At 38.3% G+C, this 19,392-nt stretch overlaps 1 protein-coding gene and 1 pseudogene across 1 annotated transcript in view; one reads left to right on the top strand and one right to left on the bottom strand.

Moving 5' to 3' along the window:
- Nucleotides 1–1,398: 1,398 nt before the first annotated feature.
- On the top strand, nt 1,399–10,164 carry LOC102281913 (chromobox protein homolog 1 pseudogene; annotated as a pseudogene).
- Nucleotides 10,165–18,663: 8,499 nt separating this feature from the next.
- CR1L (complement C3b/C4b receptor 1 like) overlaps nt 18,664–19,392 on the bottom strand; it is a 67,325-nt gene continuing 66,596 nt past the window's right edge. Inside the window, 2 exon segments of the mRNA XM_070384790.1 lie at nt 18,664–18,820; nt 18,822–18,930. Of these exon segments, the coding sequence (XP_070240891.1) occupies nt 18,664–18,820; nt 18,822–18,930 (266 nt within the window).

Below are 19,392 nucleotides of genomic sequence, written 5' to 3'. Positions count from 1 at the left end.
GCCTTTCTTTGGGATTGGAATGAAAACTGACCTTTTCCAGTTCTGTGGCCACTGCTGAGTTTTCCAAATTGGCTGGCATATTGAGTGCAGCACTTTGACAGCATCAATTTTCAGGATTTGAAATAGTTCAACTGGAATTCCATCACCTTCACTAGCTTTGTTCGTAGTGATGCTTTCCAAGGCCCACTTGACTTCACATTCCAGGATGTCTTGCTCTAGGTCAGTGATCACACAATCGCGGTTATCTTGGTTGTGAAGATCTTTTTTGTACAGTTCTTCTGTGTATTCTTACCATCTCTTCTTAATATCTTCTGCTTCTGTTAGGTCCATACCTTTTCTGTCCTATCTTTGAATGAAATGTTCCCTTGGTATCTCTAATTTTCTTAAAGAGATCTATAGTCTTTCCCATTCTGTTGCTTTCCTCTATTTCTTTGCATTGATCACTGAGGAAGGCTTTCTTATCTCTTCTTGCTATTCTTTGGAACTCTGCATTCAGATGCTTATATCTTTCCTTTTCTCCTTTGCTTTTCACTTCTCTTCTTTTCATAGCTATTTTTAAGGCCTCCCCAGACAGCCATTTTGCTTTTTTGCATTTCTTTTCCATGGGGATGGTCTTGATCCCTGTCTCCTGTACAATGTCATGAACCTCCATCCATAGTTCATCAGGCACTCTATCTATCAGATCTAGTCACTTAAATCTATTTCTCACTTCCACTGTATAATCATAAGGGATTTGATTTAGGTCCTTTTCCAGTGGTCACGGTTCCATTTGGAATTTCCTTCACTATCAACCATTGGTGTTGGAGAAGACTCTTGAGAGTCCCTTAGACTGCAAGGAGATCCAACCAGTCCATTCTGAAGGAGATCATCCCTGGGATTTCTTTGGAGGGAATGATGCTAAAGCTGAAACTCCAGTACTTTGGCCACCTCATGCGAAGAGTTGACTCATTGGAAAAGACTCTGATGCTGGGAGGAATTGGGGGCAAGAGGAGAAGGGGATGACAGAAGATGAGATGGCTGGATGGCATCACTGACTCGATGGACTTGAGTCTCAGTGAACTCCAGGAGTTGGTGATGGACAGGGAGGCCTGGCGTGCTGCGATTCATGGGCTTGCAAAGAGTTGGACACGACTGAGCGACTGATCTGATCTGATCTGATTAACCATTAGGAGGTTTTTAGGGTCCTTATTTTCTCCTTACCTACTGTTTGGTAGATATATTTGTATCCCTGTTTAATCAAAGAAATAATGCAATTCTTCTATACCTCAGTTCACTGTCAGTTAAAAACACCTTTTTTTTAAGGTTACTCCCACCTTTCAGCCCACTCACTTAGAGCCGAAGGCTCTCTACTTCCTACTGCAGGAGGAGCTGGTGAATTTCTCTGGGGAAATAGGCTAGATGTTTGATGTTTCCCTGAGAGAAGCAATCCCACGTCCAAGGAGCGGTGGCTGCATGGGTGGAGGAGGACTGAGAGGAGCTACTCCACGTTCAAGGTCAGGAGGGGCGGCAGTGAGGAGATACCCCTCGTCCAAGGTAAGGAGCAGTGGCTGCGCTTTGCTGGAGCAGCTGTGAAGAGATACCCCACGGTCAAGGTAAGAGAAATCCAAGTAAGATGGTATGTGTTGCCAGAGGGCATCAGAGGGCAAACACACTGAAACCATAATCACAGAAAACTAGTCAATCTAATCACACGGACCACAGCCATGTCTAACTCAATGAATCTAAGCCATGCCGTGTGGGGCCACCCAAGATGGCAGGTCATGGTGGAAAGATCTGACAGAATGTGACCCACTGGACAAGGGAATGGCAAACCACTTCAGTATTCTTGCCTTGAGAACCCCATGAACAGTATGAAAAGGCAAAATGATATGATACTGAAAGAGGAAGTCCCTAGGTCAGTAGGTGCCCAATATGCTACTGAAGATCAGTGGAGAAATAACTCCAGAAAGAATGAAGGGATAGAGCCAAAGCAAAAACAATACCTAGTTGTGGATGTGACTGGTGATAGAAGCAAGGTCTGATGTTGTAAATAGCAATATTGCATAGGAACCTGGAATATCAGGTCCATGAATCAAGGCAAATTGGAAGTGGTCAAACAGGAGATGGCAAGAATGAACATCGGCATTTTAAAAACCAGCAAACTAAAATGGACTGGAATGGGTGAATTTAGCTCAGATGACCGTTATATCTACTACTGCAGGCAGGAATCCCTCAGAAGAAATGGAGTAGCCATCATGGTCAACAAAAGAGTCCGAAATACAGTACTTGGATGCAATCTCAAAAATGACAGAATGATCTCTGTTCATTTCCAAGGCAAACCATTCAATATCACAGTAATCCAAGACTATGCCCCAACCAGTAATACTGAAGAAGCTGAAGTGGAATGGTTCTATGAAGACCTACAAGACCTTTTAGAACTAACACCCAAAAAAGATATCCTTTTCATTATAGGGGACTGGAATGCAAAAGTAGGAAGTCAAGAAACACCTGGGGTAACAGGCAAATTTGGCCTTGGTATATGGAATGAAGCAGGGCAAAGGCTAACAGTTTTGCCAAGAGAATGCACTGGTCATAGCAAACACCCTCTTCCAACAATACAAGAGAAGATTCTACACATGGCCATCACCAGATGGTCAACACCGAAATCAGACTGATTATATTCTTTGCAGCCAAAGATGGAGAAGCTCTATACAGTCAGCAAAAACAAGACCAGGAGCTTACTGTGGCTCAGACCATGAACTCCTTATTGCCAAATTCAGACTGAAATTGAAGAAAATAGGGAAAACCACTAGACCATTCAAGTAAAGCCAGACTGACACCTAAAACTCACAGTTTCATGTAAGGAAAATAAGGTTTTGTTCTCAGACATCTTTATTCCATTTTTAATGAGTAGTTCAGTTCAGTCGCTCATTCGTGTCTAACTCTCTGTGACCCCGTTGACTGCAGCATACCAGGCTTCTTCCTGGTCCACCACCAACTCCTGAAGGTTGCTCAAACTCATGTCCATGTCCAGACTCAATGACTGGATGTATGCATTTATTAGGTATAATGCACTGAGTGGAAGGTCCACTCCAGATGTCCACTTGATTGTCTTCGCTGGTGTAATACATTGATGTCTTATCCACCAGGTCAGACCGTCTTTTCCTTCTCTCTCCAAGATTGCAGTGGTAGGTTACCACTGTTCTATATTGAAAATATTCTCTCTTGGGGCTAATGAAATCTCCATTGGTGATGGCTGGGGGTGGCCCTCAAGGAATGCCTAGGAAATGGAGAGGCAAGTTAAAACTTCATGGGTTTTTTTTGTTGTTGTTGTTGTTGCTATATTTAATTACAAATTTGGGTAACTAGTTTTAAAAATGATCAAATGTCAATATTGACAACCTTTCTGCACTTGTATAATATTTGCTAATGTATAGACATGTTTTTACAAGATTGCAGATTCAGTTCAGTTCAGTCGCTCAGTCGTGTCTGACTCTTTGCAACCCCATGAATCACAGCACGCCAGGCCTCCCTGTCCATCACCAACTCCCAGAGTTCACTCAGACTCACATCCATTGAGTCAGTGATGACATCCAGCCACCTCATCCTCTGTCGTCCCCTTCTCCTCCTGCCCCCAATCCCTCCCAGCATCAGAGTCTTTTCCAATGAGTCAACTCTTCGCATGAGGTGGCCAAAGTACTGGAGTTTCAGCTTTAGCATCATTCCCTCCAAAGAAATCCCAGGGATGATCTCCTTCAGAATGGACTGGTTGGATCTCCTTGCAGTCTAAGGGACTCTCAAGAGTCTTCTCCAACACCACAGTTCAAAAGCATCAATTCTTTGGCGCTCAGCTTTCTTCACAGTCCAACTCTCACATCCATACGTGACCACTGGAAAAACCATAGCCTTGACTAGATGGACCTTTGTTGGCAAAGTAATGTCTCTGCTTTTGAATATGCTATCAAAGTTGGTCATAACTTTCCTTCCAAGGAGTAAGTGTCTTTTAATTTCATGGCTGCAGTCATAGGTAACCTCAATATTGTGATCTTTGATCCTCTCAAGTATTGCTGTTTCAATAAATGGGTCCACATATTATTATAGTCCATATACTTCTTATTTTAAGTGAGAATTTATATGTTAACTTTTTAAAATTCAATTATTTCTCTTTAGAGAGCATTTGGATTTATTCTATTGGTTTTTAATATGTATAACATACAGGATAGATTATCAAATAAATAAAAATCAAAAGTTCTAGCACAACTAATAAAAATAGATAAAGCACAAATACACAACATTATACAGGACAAACACAACAATCATAGATTCAGAATTATAAAACTGATTGAATGTTTCTACTCTGCTTAATTTTCAAAATAAGAATGTTAGAAATAAAAATATATTTTGCCAGTATTGATTCAAGATAAGGTAGCATATAAAAAGACAGAAAAAATTACATCAAAAACTACTGCTGAAAAGATATGAAACACAGATATGACTATGAACAGGTTTCACATAATATTTAAGTAAGAGGCAATTCTTAGTTAATTTAAATTATTCAAGAGCATATAAAATATTTCTATCACATTTGGTATGAATATCTTAAAGTAGACGTTTATTTTTGGTTAAGAAAATATTTTATACTGTGAAAAAATTTCATAATTACTGTTGAATTCTTTTTAATTTAAATAAAAATCAATGTTAAGTCCATTGTCTAGACAGAACCATTGCTAACTATTATATCATATTACATAATGTGCAGTCTTATTTATATATCATGTATATATAAATGTGTAATCTTAAACAGACAAACATATACAGATAACATATTTTTTAAAATGTATTTTTCACCTAAGAACTATTAAAAAGCAAAGACATTACTTTGCCAACAAAAGTTTGTCTAGTCAAAGCTATGGTTTTTCCAGTAGTCATGTATGGATGTGAGAATTGGACTAGAAAGAAAGCTGAGCACCAAAGAATTGATGCTTTTCAACTGTGCTGTTGGAGAAGACTCTTGAGGGTTCTGTGGACAGCAAGGAGATCCAACCAGTGAATCCTAAAGGAAATCAGTCCTGAATATTCATTGGAAGAACTGATACTGAAGCTGAAACTCCAATACTTTGGCCACCTTTTTCGAAGAACTGACTCCTTGGAAAGGACCATGATGCTGGGAAATATTGAAGGCAAAAGGATAAAGGGACGACAGAGATGGTTGGATGGCATCAGCAATTTAATGGACATGAGTTTGAGTAAGCTCCAGGAGTTGGTGATGGAAAGGGAAACTTGGCAGTGCTGGAGTCCATGGGGTCGCAAAGAGTTGGACATGACTGAGCAACTGAACTGAACTGGTGTACTATTTAAGAGTACAGTCATACTGTCTGATTACATTTGGAATAGTTCTCTCTATCATCTAGCGAATTTTCTCATTTTTTTAAGGACTGCTTCTAAAGTCTCATTTTTATTTATTTATTTTTCTCTCCAAACTTTAGACTTTTTATTTTATATTGGGGTATAGCCAATTAACCATGTTGTGGTAGTTTCAGGTGAACAGTGAAGGGACACAGACATACATATATATTTTAATTTTTATTAGAACATGTGCATTGTTTCTTCTAGCAGATCATTTCCAGACATTGTTTGGAATGTGCACAATATTTCAATTCTGTTTATTTTTCATTATCATAAAATAATAATGAAGGTAAAATTTGTACATTAGTCCTTGTAAAAACTCATAGCGATTTCTTAAAGTTATAGATTGTAGAATTTCTGGATTAACAGCAGGCATACAGTTAAGGTTTTTGATATATACTGTGTCCTGGTCTGTTAGAAAATTCATCACCAATCATTCTACTGCCAGATGAGTTAGATAATGTTGATTTCTTTACATTATCACCAAGCCCAGGCTTATATCCTCTTTATACCCTTTGTAAATTTGCTAAGTACTTCTTCCTTTGTATGTCTTAAAGTGTAAAGAGTTCATACTTCAAACAGCTCATAGGAGAGATATCATGTCACTGTTTAGACAAAGAATAAGAGAGCAGGGAGAGCCCAGGGCTTGAACAGATGACTTGGGGTTAAGAGTTGACAGAGAGGAGGCAAGACAGTTTCACTAATCTTGGATTCATTTCCTTCACTAGAGAGAATAAGTTTCAAACTGGAAGGTGTTAAACCAACAAAACAGGAATTTGGGGACTGTTCTAAATAAGTTCAAGACTTTGTTTAAAATAAATGATACCGCAAAATGTAGGAAAAAAAAAAAAAAACAGGAGGAACTAGATGCTAGGGACATTGTGAGCACCTTTAAGAATGTGAGTGTTTTCTTCAAATATCAGAAAGATACTATTACCAAAAGGAATGAAATTTATTTTTTGTAATCCAAGAGGGAAACTCTAGAATAGAGCATGGAATAAAAGGGGCTAGGGGTTTCAACTCATGTTCACAATTGGTGTCTCCGAATCCCAAAAGACAGTATTGCCTGAGAGAATACATTCAGCAGCTGATGGGCCAATGAGTTGTTTGCTAGAGGCAAAGATAAAAAATAACTATGTTGTACACATTCCATTAACTTCCTCAGCATGCATACCTCCATGACAAATGTGAAAGGCTACAGTTTGAAAGAAGTTCAAGGATGAGACTGAACTCCATGTATTTTATCTGGCTTTTCTTATTTCTCTTTTTCTATTCTCTCATTACTGAAAGAAATATTTCATCTTTAATTTCTTATGGCTCACTCTGTTTCTTAATTTCTTGGTTTCATTTGAATTGTACCCAGTTCCAAAATAAAACAATCCTTTTGTAGATAGACCTCTCTGATAATTTTCTCCTTAAAATCTATTTTTTCTTACAGTAGAATTGCCACTATTTTTTTTTTCTTTTTGGCATGTTCTGGATATGTTGTATATTAACACTGCTATATCATTTGATTTTAGGCAAGTTTCTTGTAAATGCAACAAGATTTGTGATGCTTTTCTGATCCTATTTGAAAATTTTGTTTTTCAAAAATGATTTTAAACCATACATATATACTGAACTAAATATGTTTTACCTTGATTTTGTCATCACTTCATTATGCTCCTGAATAACAGTCAATGGTAAGCTTGTAGCAATGAAAAGCAGATTTGTCCCCAAATAATAAAGGGGCTTATTTCTGGCAAAAGTGACAGATACTATCCATGCTATTTTCTTTTCTTTCTTCTTATTTCCTACCTGAAGCAAATAGGTGAACCTCTTTTAGTTGCTCTAATAATTTGAAAGATAAATAACCAATTTTTTATTCCATTAGGAATTTATTTCATGTATGTTATATACACAAATGACACAGGTATTGACGTATTTTCTCCATTTTGGTGTCCAAATATTTATTTTCTATTCATGTCTGGAATGATAGGCCCATGAATCAAGGCAAATTGAATGTGGTCAAGCCGGAAATGGCAAAAGGAAACATCAATATCTTAGGAATCAGTGAACTAATGGGTGAATGGGGAATGGGTGGGAATTTAATGGGCGAATTTAATTCAGATGATGATTAAATCTCCTACTGTGGACAAGAAACCCATAGAAGAAATGGAGTAGCACTCATAATGAACAAGACAACAAAATATACACTTTTGGGTGCAATTTCAAAAATGACAGAATGATCTTGATTCATTTCCAAGGCAAACTATTCAACACCACAGTAATCCAAGTCTACGCCCCAACCACTAACAGTAAAATATATAAATATCCTTTTCCTCATAAGGGATCAGAATGCAAAAGCAGGAAGTCAAGAGATACCTGGAGTAACAGGCAAATCTGGATTGAGGGTACAAAATGAAGCAGGGAAAAGGCTAACAGAGTTTTGTCAAGAGAACACGTGCATCATAGCAAACACCCTCTTCCAACAACACAAGAGACAACTCTACAGACAGACATCACCAGATGGTCAATACTGAAATCAGATTGATTATATTCTTTGCACCTGAAGATGGAGAAGCTCTATACAGTCAGAAAAAAATAAGACCAGAAGCTGACTGTAGTTCAGATTATCAGCTACTTATGGCAAAATCAGACTTAACCAAAGAAAGTGGAGAAAACCACTAGGCCATTCAGGTTTGATGTAAATCAATCCTTTATGATTATACAGTATAGGAGACAAATAGTTTCAAGGGATTAGATCTGGTAGACAGTGCCTGAAGAATTATGAGTGGAGATTCATAACATTGTACAGGAGACAGTGTGCAAAACCATCCCAAAGAAAAAGAAATGCAGGAAAGCAAATGGTTGCCTGAGGAGGCTTTACAAATAGATTAAGAAAGAAGAAAAGTGAAAAGCAAAGGAGAAAGAGAAAGATATACCCAACTGAATGCAGAGTTCCAGAGAAGAGCAAAGAGGGATAAAAAGGCTTTCTTCAATGAACAATGCAAAGAAATAGAGGAAAACAATAGAATGGGAAAGAGTAGAGATCTCTTCAAGAAAATTGGAGATATCAAATGAACATTTCATGCAAGGACAGGCATAATAAAGCACAGAAATGGTAAGGACCTAAAAGAGGCAGAAGAGATTAAGAAGAAGTGGCAAGAATACACAGAAGAACTATACAGAAAAGTGTTAAAGACCACACACAATGATGTGATCACTCACCTAGAGCCAGACATCCTGCAGTGTAAGTTAAGGGCGCCTTAGGAAGTATTACTATGAATAAGGCTAGTAGAACTGATGGAATTCCCACTGAGATATAATACTAAAAGTATTATATACTACTAATGCTGTTAAAGTGTTGCACTCAGTATGTCAGCAAATTTGAAAAACCCAGCAGTGACCACAGGACCAGGAAAAGTCAGTTTTAATTCCAATTTCAAAGAAGGCAGTGCTAAAGATTTTTCAAACTAATGAACAATTGTGCTCTCTTCACATGCTAGTAAGGTTATACTCAAAATCCTTCAAGCCAGGCTTCAGCAGTACTTGCATCGAGAACTTCCAGATGTAAAAATTGGGTTTAGAAAAAGCAGAGGAAGCAGAGATCAAATTGCCAGCATCCGTGGGATCATAGAAAAAGCAAGGGAATTCCAGAAAATCATCTACTTCTGTTTCATTGACTTGTAAAAGCCTTTGACTATGGGTCACAACAAACTGGAAAATTCTTAAAGAGATGGGAGTACTAGACCATCTTACCTGTCTTCTGAGCAATCTGTATGCAGATCAAAAAGCAACAGTTAGAACCCTACATAGAACACTGACTGGTACAAATTGGAAAAGGAGTATAACAAGGCTGTGTGCTGTCACCCTGTTTATTTAACTTATATGCAGAGTACATCATGCAAAATGCCAGATTGGAAGAGTTAGAAGTTGGAATCAAGATTGCCGGGATAAGGAGGGCCGCTCTCTGGCCTGAATAGACTAAGAGAATGCTACTTGGGTTGGCTGGACAGCTGGGGGATTGGGCTGGAGAGGCGACATAGTAAATTGGGAAGAGGATGGATGGGACAGTCTGGATGCTTGAACCAGTGTAGGGAGGGTTGATGATTGCAAGACCCGAGCAGCAGCATCCTTTATACCAGAAAGCTGGCAGGAACTATGGGAAAAAAAAAAAAAAAAAAAGAAGAAAGTGGAGGAGGTGCTAGAAGAAGAGGAAGAAGAAGAATATGTGATGGAAAAAGTTCTAGACCGTCAAGTGGTAAAGGGCAAAGAGGAGTATCTCCTAAAGTGGAAGGGGTTCTCAGATGAGGATAACACATTGGGAGCCAGAAGAGAACCCAGATTGCCCTGACCTCATTGCTGAGTTTCTGCAGTCACCAAAAAACACAAGACAGATAAATCAGAGGGAGGCAAGCACAAAGCTGATTCTGATTCGGAAGATAAGGGGGAGGAGAGCAAACCAAAGAAGAAAAAAAAAAAAGAGTCAGAAAAGCCACAAGGTTTTGGCTGGGGTTTGAAACCAGAGTGGATTACTGGAGATACAGACTCCAGTGGAGAACTCATGTTCCTGATGAAATGAACTCTAATGAGGATGACCTGGTCCCTGCCAAGGAAGCCAATGTCAAGTGTGCACAAGTTGTCATACCCTTCTATGAGGAAAGGCTGACATGGCATTCTTACCCCTAAGAGGATGATGACAAAAAAATGACAAGAATTAACTCTCTTGAATACCAGCCCCTGTCACATCCAACTGTGGGTTTCAAGCGGGGAAAGAAGGAGTTCTACTTGTCTTGACACCATAAAGGTGGCTTAAGAAGATGTCCTTTGAAGAGCCAGTATAGCTTCTGTGCCCTACAGCAGCCCAAGTGCTTTAAAGCCATTCAGTGCTGTATAGTTTGCACACCCATCCTGGTGGAGGGGAAGGAGTGTCGGTGTTTCAAGGCAGCCTGTTCTGAACTTTGCTTAAGAAAAAAGCAGAGGGCCTCCTATGAAGGACAAAATGCAGAATGGGATATGGGAGAGCAAGAGACACTGTAGATCTTCAAAGAGTGTCTCCACAACCCACACAGCCTTCTTCCCGATAGTGTTAACTTCACATTTTTACAGCGTGGCATGTGTGTATCTTTTGTCTATTATTGGTGTATTATTTGGAATGGGTGGGATGGGGTGGGAAAGAAGGGAGATGGGTTAGGATAATTCTTGTTAAGATTTGGGGAAATGGTGAAGCAAAGGCAAGAACAACTAATGATAATTGGGTTCTGTGTCCATAATATTGTATCCTTTCAAAAAATGTCATTGGCAACCTAAATGAGGACTGTGAGAGACTGTTTAAAAGCTGTGAATGCCTGAAACTTAGAAGCCAAGGTATTCCCTGCCTGAGCTTAATGCTGCTCCCAGCAAAGGACTAAGAAGCTACCAAAGCTGCCATTTGGGGATGGAAATTGGTTGAGGAGAAAAAGTCTTATTGGAGTGTATACACAGGTAGATCATTCTGTCTTAGAGGTACTAATTCATGAAATTGACAAGCCTTTCTTTTCCTATTTTGAAGTTATAAATATCAGCTTTTCCATCCAAGCCACTGGTGACGTATTTAGGGAAGGGTAGAGAGTGGTATAGGAGGGAGGTGAATAGGGAAAGACAAGGGCCATTGCTCATAGGTTGGAAAACTCTTGGAGCCTCTGTTTTTTTGAAACTATTGGTGGCAGGGTTCAGTCGCTGACAGCACAAGTTCAAGAGTTTCAAAAGCCCTGGTCTCAGGAGAAGATTTAATTTTCATACTGGGGCAGTGGTTGACTTTAAAACAAAACAAATGTTTTAATCCTAAGAATGAACTAAAATTCAAAAAGCTGTCTTGAATCATGAGATCCATCAGTTCTTGACATCGTCTAGAGCTGCACCTAGAAAGAAAAAAAAAAAAAAAAAGTGAAAAGTGAAGTCTCTCAGTCATGTCTGACTCTTTGCAACTCCATGGACTGTAATCTACCAAGCTCCTCTGTCCATGGGATTCTCCAGGCAAGAGTACTGGAGTGGGTTGCCATTTCCTTCTCCAGGAGATCTTCCCAACCCAGGGATCAAACCCAGGTCACCCATCTTGCAGGTAGATGCTTTACCATCTGAGCAATGTGTGTTAGGTTTCTGTGAAAACTTTTGTTTAAAAGTAAACTTCATATCAACACTGTCAGATTTTTGTCTTAATAAAGCTATATAGATTTATAAAAAAATGCTTGGAGAAATATCAATAACCTTAGACATAGATGACACCACTGTAATATCAGAAAGCAAAGAGGAACTAAAGAGCATCCTGATGAAAGTGAAAGAGGAGCATGAAAACCTGGCTTATAACTCAACATTCAAATAAAAAAGATCATGGCATCTGGTCCCTTCATTTTATGGCAAATAAAAGGGGGGGAAGTGCAAGCAATGACAGATTTTCTCTTCTTGGGCTCCAAAGTCACTGTGGATGGTGACTGCAGCCATGAAATTTAAAAATCACTTGCTTCTTGGAAAGAAAGCTATACAAACATAGACAATGATTCATGTTCATGTATGGCAAAACCAATACAATATTGTAAAGTAGTTAGCCTCCAATTAAAATAAATAAATTTAAATTTTTTAAAAAAGGGAAAACAAAGAAAAAGAAAACGAGCAAACATAGACAGCATATTAAAAAGCAAAGACATCATTTTGCTGACAAAGGTCCATTTTAGTTAAAGCTATGGTCTTGCCCGTAGTCATATATGGACATGAGAGTTGGACCATAAGGAAGGCTGAACACCAAAGAATTGATGTTATTTTGAATTGTGGTGCTGGAGAAGACTCTTGAGAGTTTCCTGCAGAACAAGGACATCACACCAGTCAACCCCAGAGGAAAGCAACACTGAATACTCATTGGAAGGACTTAAGCTAAAGCTGAAGCTCCAGTACTTTGGCCACCTGAGCAGAACAACTGACTCATTGGAAAAGACCCTGATGCTGGGAAAGATTGAAGGCAAAAAGAGTAGAGGGTGACCAAGGATGAGATAGTTGGATAGCATCACCAACTTAATGGACATAAGCTTGTTCAGACTTGGAGAGATAATGAGAGATAGGGAAGCCTGGTGTGCTACACTCCATGGAGTCTCAGATAGTCAGACATGACTTAGTGACTGAACATCAGCAACAATCCATGTCTTATATAATAAAAGTGTAGCCTGTGGGGTTTTTTTTCTTTCATTTTCTAGTTTTATGGATATAGTTTATGACTTTAGAAATTGTTTTTAAATTATTATTACATTGCAAAGTTTCACTATTTAACAACTAGTTCTGTTACTGTATTTACTTCTGCAACTTTGTTGAAAATATAACATTTTTTGAAATTTGTTTCTGCCAGTTTTGTTTTTGCCAATTTTCTACCTCACCAGTACTCATCATTATCCTTTAAAAATACTTATGATTGCATGAATTTATCTTTCTTTCTCCCAGGAAGTATGCTTCCTGGAAAGTATACAGGTGTTATTTTTGGGTCCTTGCTTATATTCTAATGTACATGTGTAGTCTCTAGATGTTAATAAAACATTAGAAAATCTATCTTCTGCAAATTAGTGCTGTGAAGGATTGATGTGATGTCAATGTATATTAATTTCTTTTGCAGATATTATTATTAATTTCCCATCTGCACTCAATTTTTTTTTCTCATTTTTCCCTGAGATACAGAATATTCTCTAGTAATGACTAGGTATGGACTTACTGTTTTCCCTTCTGGAACTTTTGTTACATATATTTTGAATCATCTTACTCTTTTATACATAACTTCTTTTTTCTTCTTTCTCCTTTTGCTTAATTCTAGGAGAATTTGATTAATTTTTTTATTAGTCTCCAATTTTCTACCATATTCAGTGTGTTTATTCAGATTTTTTTAGTCTGATATTTGTGCATTTTGTTCATATGCAAACCTGTAATATATCATAAGATCAATGATTTTTATTTTATACCATTGAGAAGGTCACTCTTATTCACTAACACACAAAAAAAAGAGTACTGTCAGAGAATATATACATTGCACTCGGAGAAAGAAGTGTTTACATTTATCCTAATTTTATTTTATTGGGTTATAGATTCTATGATTGGTAAAGTCTTTGTTAACAAAGTTGCTGAAGGCCATAAGCTATTTTGGGGTGTTCACCAGGACAGTATAGATTCACCAGTTTTCTCTAACTAGTTCAGTGGCTCCCACTGGGAGTGAGATTGAGATTGCACCATATGCTGAGCAACAGTGAACACCAAAGGTGGGGCTGCTGCCCAGTAAACATAAAGTCTGACATTTTCACGGGATCTCTGTTGTGGGTTGAATAGTGTTCCCTAAAAATGTGTGTTGAAAATCTAATCCCCAATGCCCGTGAATGTGACATTATTTGGAAATAAGGTAGTTGTAGACATAATCACATTAATATGATGTCATTAGGACGGGCCCTAATTGAAAAGATTGGAGTACTTATTAAAAAAAAAGAAACTTGGACATCAAGACCCACACAGAGGAGAGTGCCAGGTGACGATACAGACACAGAGAAAAGATGGCCATGGGAAGACAGAGACAAAAACCTGAGTGATGTATAAAAGGCCAAGGAAGGCCTGAGATTAATATAATCTGGAAAAAAAATCAAGAAGGGATCCTGCCTCAGAGGCTTTGGAGGGAACATGTTCTGCTGACATGTTGATTTTTTACTTCTAGACTTCAAAACTGTAAAAGAATAAAATTTACTGTTGTTCTGAGCTACCCAGTTTGTCACACGTTGTTATGGCAGCCCTAGCAAACAAGCAGTGACATCACCTTTAAGATCTGCTTTCTACACAGCTGCTTCATGATCTCTTTCTTACAGCAATGTCTTCTCTGGGTTCTGGCTCCATGTATGGTTTGCCTGTGCCCTCTCCACATTTTCTCATTTTCTTACTTTCTACCTAGTGAATACCTAACTTTTGTTGTATGCACTGCTCTGGTTTCCGGCAAGGATACAGAATTTTCCTCAGATCTTATCATACCTTTCTTCATTTCAATTAGGTGTTGAAAATCTGTCTTCAACCTTTTTAAGAGCAAATGGAAACAGCCTAGTCCTCCTTTCTGGGATATGCCCAGAAAGTAGAATTTCTGTCCTGCAACTCTTGAACCAAGAGCTGTTGCTTGCAAATCACCCTCTATTACAAGAAAAATTGACTCTGGATCCAAGTAGCTGTCTATATCTATGTGAGCCACACCATTCATGGGAGTTTAATATGATTTTCCTTGGGAAAGAAACAGAATTGGAGTCAGGTAGACTAATCTGAAAGTGAAAGTCGTGTCTGACTCTTCGCAGCAGCAGCAGACTAATCTGAACTTTTGATAGTGTATAACAAGTTATTCCCATCTGACTATTATTTTCAGAAGAGCACATGCAATTCTGATGGTTCTGTAGATTTTTTACATTTTGCAGAACTTCACCAGACTGCCTCAGAATTAGCCACCCACTAAGCATCACTTTCAAAGAGATCTCCACTCTAGATTTGCTTCTAATTTCTTATTAAAATATAAAGTTACTTGTGGACTTGTGTCCCACCAGTATAATTTTTCTTTCTTGGTTATTCAAACAGTTTGCATCTCCTAAAATATTTTTTTTCCTTATCTTGAGTAATTCATTATTTACTTCCCTGTAACAAATGGAGTTTTCCTGCAAATATTCCTTGAAACTTTCTTATGAAATTTCAACCAATTATTTCAACCATTTCAACCAATTATTAGAGATAACCTGTAAGACCAACTCTTACATCTGCCTGATTGCACATGTTTGACAAAATTGCCTTATCACTAAAATTTGGAAAAATTATATATGATCTTATTGATACTTTGACACCGTGGGAACACTCCAGTGATGGGTTTACTCACATTTACAGACATCTTTGGCACTTGACTATGTGAGACTTTGTAGACACGTGATAGAGAATGATTTCCTGTGGTACCCAGGATAGCATTCATATATTAATGATGTCCCAATGGGAAACTCAGTTTCATTGGTTTGGATATTCAATTTAGCAAATTGGAAATGATCTAGGGCATTACAGTGACCTAGGGACCAAAAACTCAAGAACATAAGAGTTAAAAAAAGTATCTAATGTCATTCTTCTTTCTCTAGTATTAGATTTGAGGTCACACAAAATAAACTTTTATTTTGGAAAGATAATGTCCTTGTAATCTTTGAAGGGAAATTTCCATTAGCATGTATCCATTAGAAAGCAAACTATCTGGAAGTCTATTTTGCTATCTGGACCTTCTATTTATAGCATTTACTGTAAAAGACAGCTCCCATTCAATATTTCACATTTTCAGGGAGACAGAGAGAGTGTTTCTGCCCAGCTTCCACTTGGTTTGGTGTCTGTGTACTTCAGTGCATCAAAACCCCAGTAAAATAAATTTAAATTAAAAAAAAAAAAAAAAAACAGTAGAGGGCTTATAAGCATGAATGCAGAACTCAAGATATTTTCTGAAACTTAGAAGCAATCACTAGCTTTCTAGGTCTGATTCCTAGGAAGGGCATTGCAAAACAATGAGGTAATAAATATCTCCTCAAAATGAAACCAACAACAACAAATCTACAGTTATTATAAGAAAACATGGTTTGACATGTATGTTGAATAAAAGTCTAGCTTTAGCTTTAAAACCCTGTGCTTATAGCTCTAGGCTCAATAAGTAAAGACTCATTTTGTATTCAATTAGCAGGAAATCAAAAAATATATATATACTTTGAAAAATAGAAATCATTTCCACTTTGTTTTGATAATTTATCCTTTAGTTTCTATTGAGCTCTCCTCTTCTTCCCTTTCAATTTTTTTTTCATATAGTGGAAGTTATGCTAGATACAATTCTGCACCCAGACAATTCTGTCTGATTTGCAAACCAATTTATCCTCTCTTCAACATAATTAAATACTTATCCTCAATATGAAAATTTGATTTTCAATATATTTCAATTTATTTACCCTTTACAGGATATATTTTGATCTGTATTGCCAGTTTCTTTTTTAACTTAGAACTTGAATATTAGATATAACTAGATTCTAGCTCAAGGAGTTTCCCCTTATAAATAAAACCTACTGGACAGAGGAGGCTGGTAGGTTCCTAGTCCATGGGGTCACAAGAATCGGACATGACTTAGCGACTAAACCACCACTACCAAAGGCCAAATGAATATGAAGATGGTACGGCAGATCTCCAGTCTAAAAAGTCTCCCTGATAAAATTATGGCTGCCATCTCAGTACAGGTTGTTATTGTTCTGCCATCCAGTCATGTCTGACTCTTTGCCTCCCTGTCCCTCACCATCTCCCGAAGTTTGCCCAAGTTCATGTCCATTGCATCAGTGATGCCATCCAGCCATCTCATACTCCAACTCCCTCTCCTCCTTTTGCCCTCAGTCTGGTGAAAAAAAAAAAAAAATCTCAGAATTTAGGTGATTGCCTCTCTCTGTTAATTCAGCGAATCTAAACTAGGTCTCTGTATTTGTAAACAGGCACATTAGGAAACCCCAAGTTGAAACCATGGTGTTTCTGGAGAAGAGTGAGGACAAAAATGACTTGAGTGTCTGTTCTTGGTCTGTTTCTTTCGAGAACCGCTCTTTTCTTTCAGAGATTTCCAGCAGTGAATATGTTATGTGAAAGAGTCACTTCAACAATTTCCTTTCTCCTTCTGTCTTCACTTTCTGAACGTTCATGTCTTTGTGGTGTTGATTACCTTAGGAAACCTTCTCCAGACCTTAGAAATACACTCTTTTGCATATTCTCATTGAGTTTATGTTTCTTTGTTTTTTGTTTTTTCTTTTCACCAGAGAAGGAAAACTTCAACATCTGAAATTAGTGTAAAGCTAAGGGGCAAGTCTGGAGAAGGCAATGGCATCCCACTCCAGTACTCTTGCCTGGAAAATCTCATGGATGGAGGAGCCTGGTGGGCTGCAGTCCATGGAGTTGCTAAGAGTCGGATAGGACAGAGCGACTTCACTTTCACTTTTCACTTTCATGCATTGGAGAAGGAAATGGCAACCCACTCCAGTGTTCTTGCCTGGAGAATCCCAGGAAAGGGGGAGCCTGGTAGGCTGCCATCTATGGGGTCGCACAGAGTCGGACACGACTGAAGCGACTTAGCAGCAGCAGCAGCAGCAGCAAGGGGCAAGCCAGCCTTATATTCACTTAGAATTTGGTTCAGATGGTAAAGAACCTGCCTGCCAACTCAGAAGATGCAAAAGACTCAGGTTCTGGTCCTGAGTCAGGAAGATCCCCAGGAGAAGGAAATGGGTACCCACTCCAGTATTCTTGCCTGAAACATTACATGGACAGAAGAATGTCTGGCTCAGTCTGTCAGACATGACTGAGCATGCACACACATAGCCCATATTGGCTAAAACAATCTTTGTGTTTAGTTTACAATGTAGCCCAATTTCTATAGGGAATGCACAGCATTCTCCAGCCAAATAGGCTATATATAGCAATTTTGCATGCTTTGTTTTCTGCTTGTCTGTGTTTCTCTCCAAAATCTATGAAGATGGTCAATTTACCCCAATTTAGGTTCAATGATATTTTCTTTCAGTTCCTATTCTTTGACAACATTTTGCTTCTAATTATAATTAGATGGACTTTCCTCGTGGTCTGGTGGTTAAGAATTGTCCTTGCAATACAGGGGATTCAGGTTCCATCCCTGATTGGGGAATTGTGATCCCACATACTATGAAACAACAAGGTTGAACACCAAAATTGCTAAGCATGTGTCTCTGGAGCCCACGTGCCACAACTAGAAAGACTGCATACCACAGCTACTGAAACCTTGTGCTCTGGGGCCCAAGCATAGCAACTATTGAGCCGTGGCTTCACAACTAAACAGCTTGTGCACAGCAGAAAAAGACCCCACCTGACCCTACAAAGATTCCTCATGCTGCAACCAACACCTGATAAAGTTAAATATATAAATAAAATAATCTAAAAGGACGTATTGTATAGCACAACACCTGCTTCCTCAATCTGCAATGCAGGAAGCCTAGTTCAATCCCTGGGTCAGGAAGATCTCCTGAAGAAGGAAATGGCAATCCCCTTCAGTATTCTTGCCTGGAGAATGCCATGGACAAAGGACCCTGGTGGGCTATAGTCCATGGGGTCACAGAGGGACACGACTGAGTGACTAGAACCAAAGATCATCAGAATCTTACATGTTGATGTCTCTTAAAACTATTTATGATTGATTTGGCATTTAATTTTGTCAAGTGCACAAATAAGCACCACCTTGTAATTACAAAAATTTGGAGAGTCTTATTTAGATATTCTGAAGCCTTTTGGAATGTGAGGTAGTGTGCAGTAAGCTGGAAGTGCACAGCGAGGGGCAGGATCTCTCCAGATTCCTTTCCCCTGACTGTCACTGGTGCAGCAGATGGTGCTTGCCCCAGTGAGGCTGAAGCTCATCCCTTTCTAGATGCAGGTCACACATATAACTTACTTCTTTCCTGAAAGGAAAGGCTTCCAGAGGTTTTCCTCTGTGTCTCCAACTAAGGATATCAGGTTGATTTGGACATAAAATTTCTGGAAAGAAAGTAAAAGGTATGTTTTATTGAAGAGTTTTCACCAGAGGTAATCTGCAGTCATAGGGTGCTATGGTTGGTACTACCTAAAAACACAGAATGGACTAGATCAACTGAGATTTTAATCTCAATTTTTAATCAAAACTATATAAAAGAATTTGTTTGTCCTGAATAGTCCAGGCTTTTAAGTATTCTGAATAGAGAAATTTACACCTTTAATTAAGTACCAAAACTTTTAAAGAAGCAAAAGAATCTCTTGGAGGATAAGTCATTCATTTACTCAATGTATATTAATTGAGTACTTATTCTGTGTAAGCCATTCATCAGGGTCTGGTGATAAAATGGTGAAAAACATAGATAAATTCCTTGTCTTCCAAGGAGCTTACATTCTCAGGAAAGATTTCTACATATGTATTCCACATATACTAATCATCTAATCATTGCATATTGGAGACTCATAATC

Source organism: Bos mutus, chromosome 16 (genome assembly GCF_027580195.1).
Source record: "Bos mutus isolate GX-2022 chromosome 16, NWIPB_WYAK_1.1, whole genome shotgun sequence".
In the NCBI taxonomy this organism is placed as follows: domain Eukaryota; kingdom Metazoa; phylum Chordata; class Mammalia; order Artiodactyla; family Bovidae; genus Bos; species Bos mutus.
The sequence above is the reverse complement of the archived record's forward strand: the minus strand, read 5'-3'. Positions and strand labels throughout refer to the sequence as shown.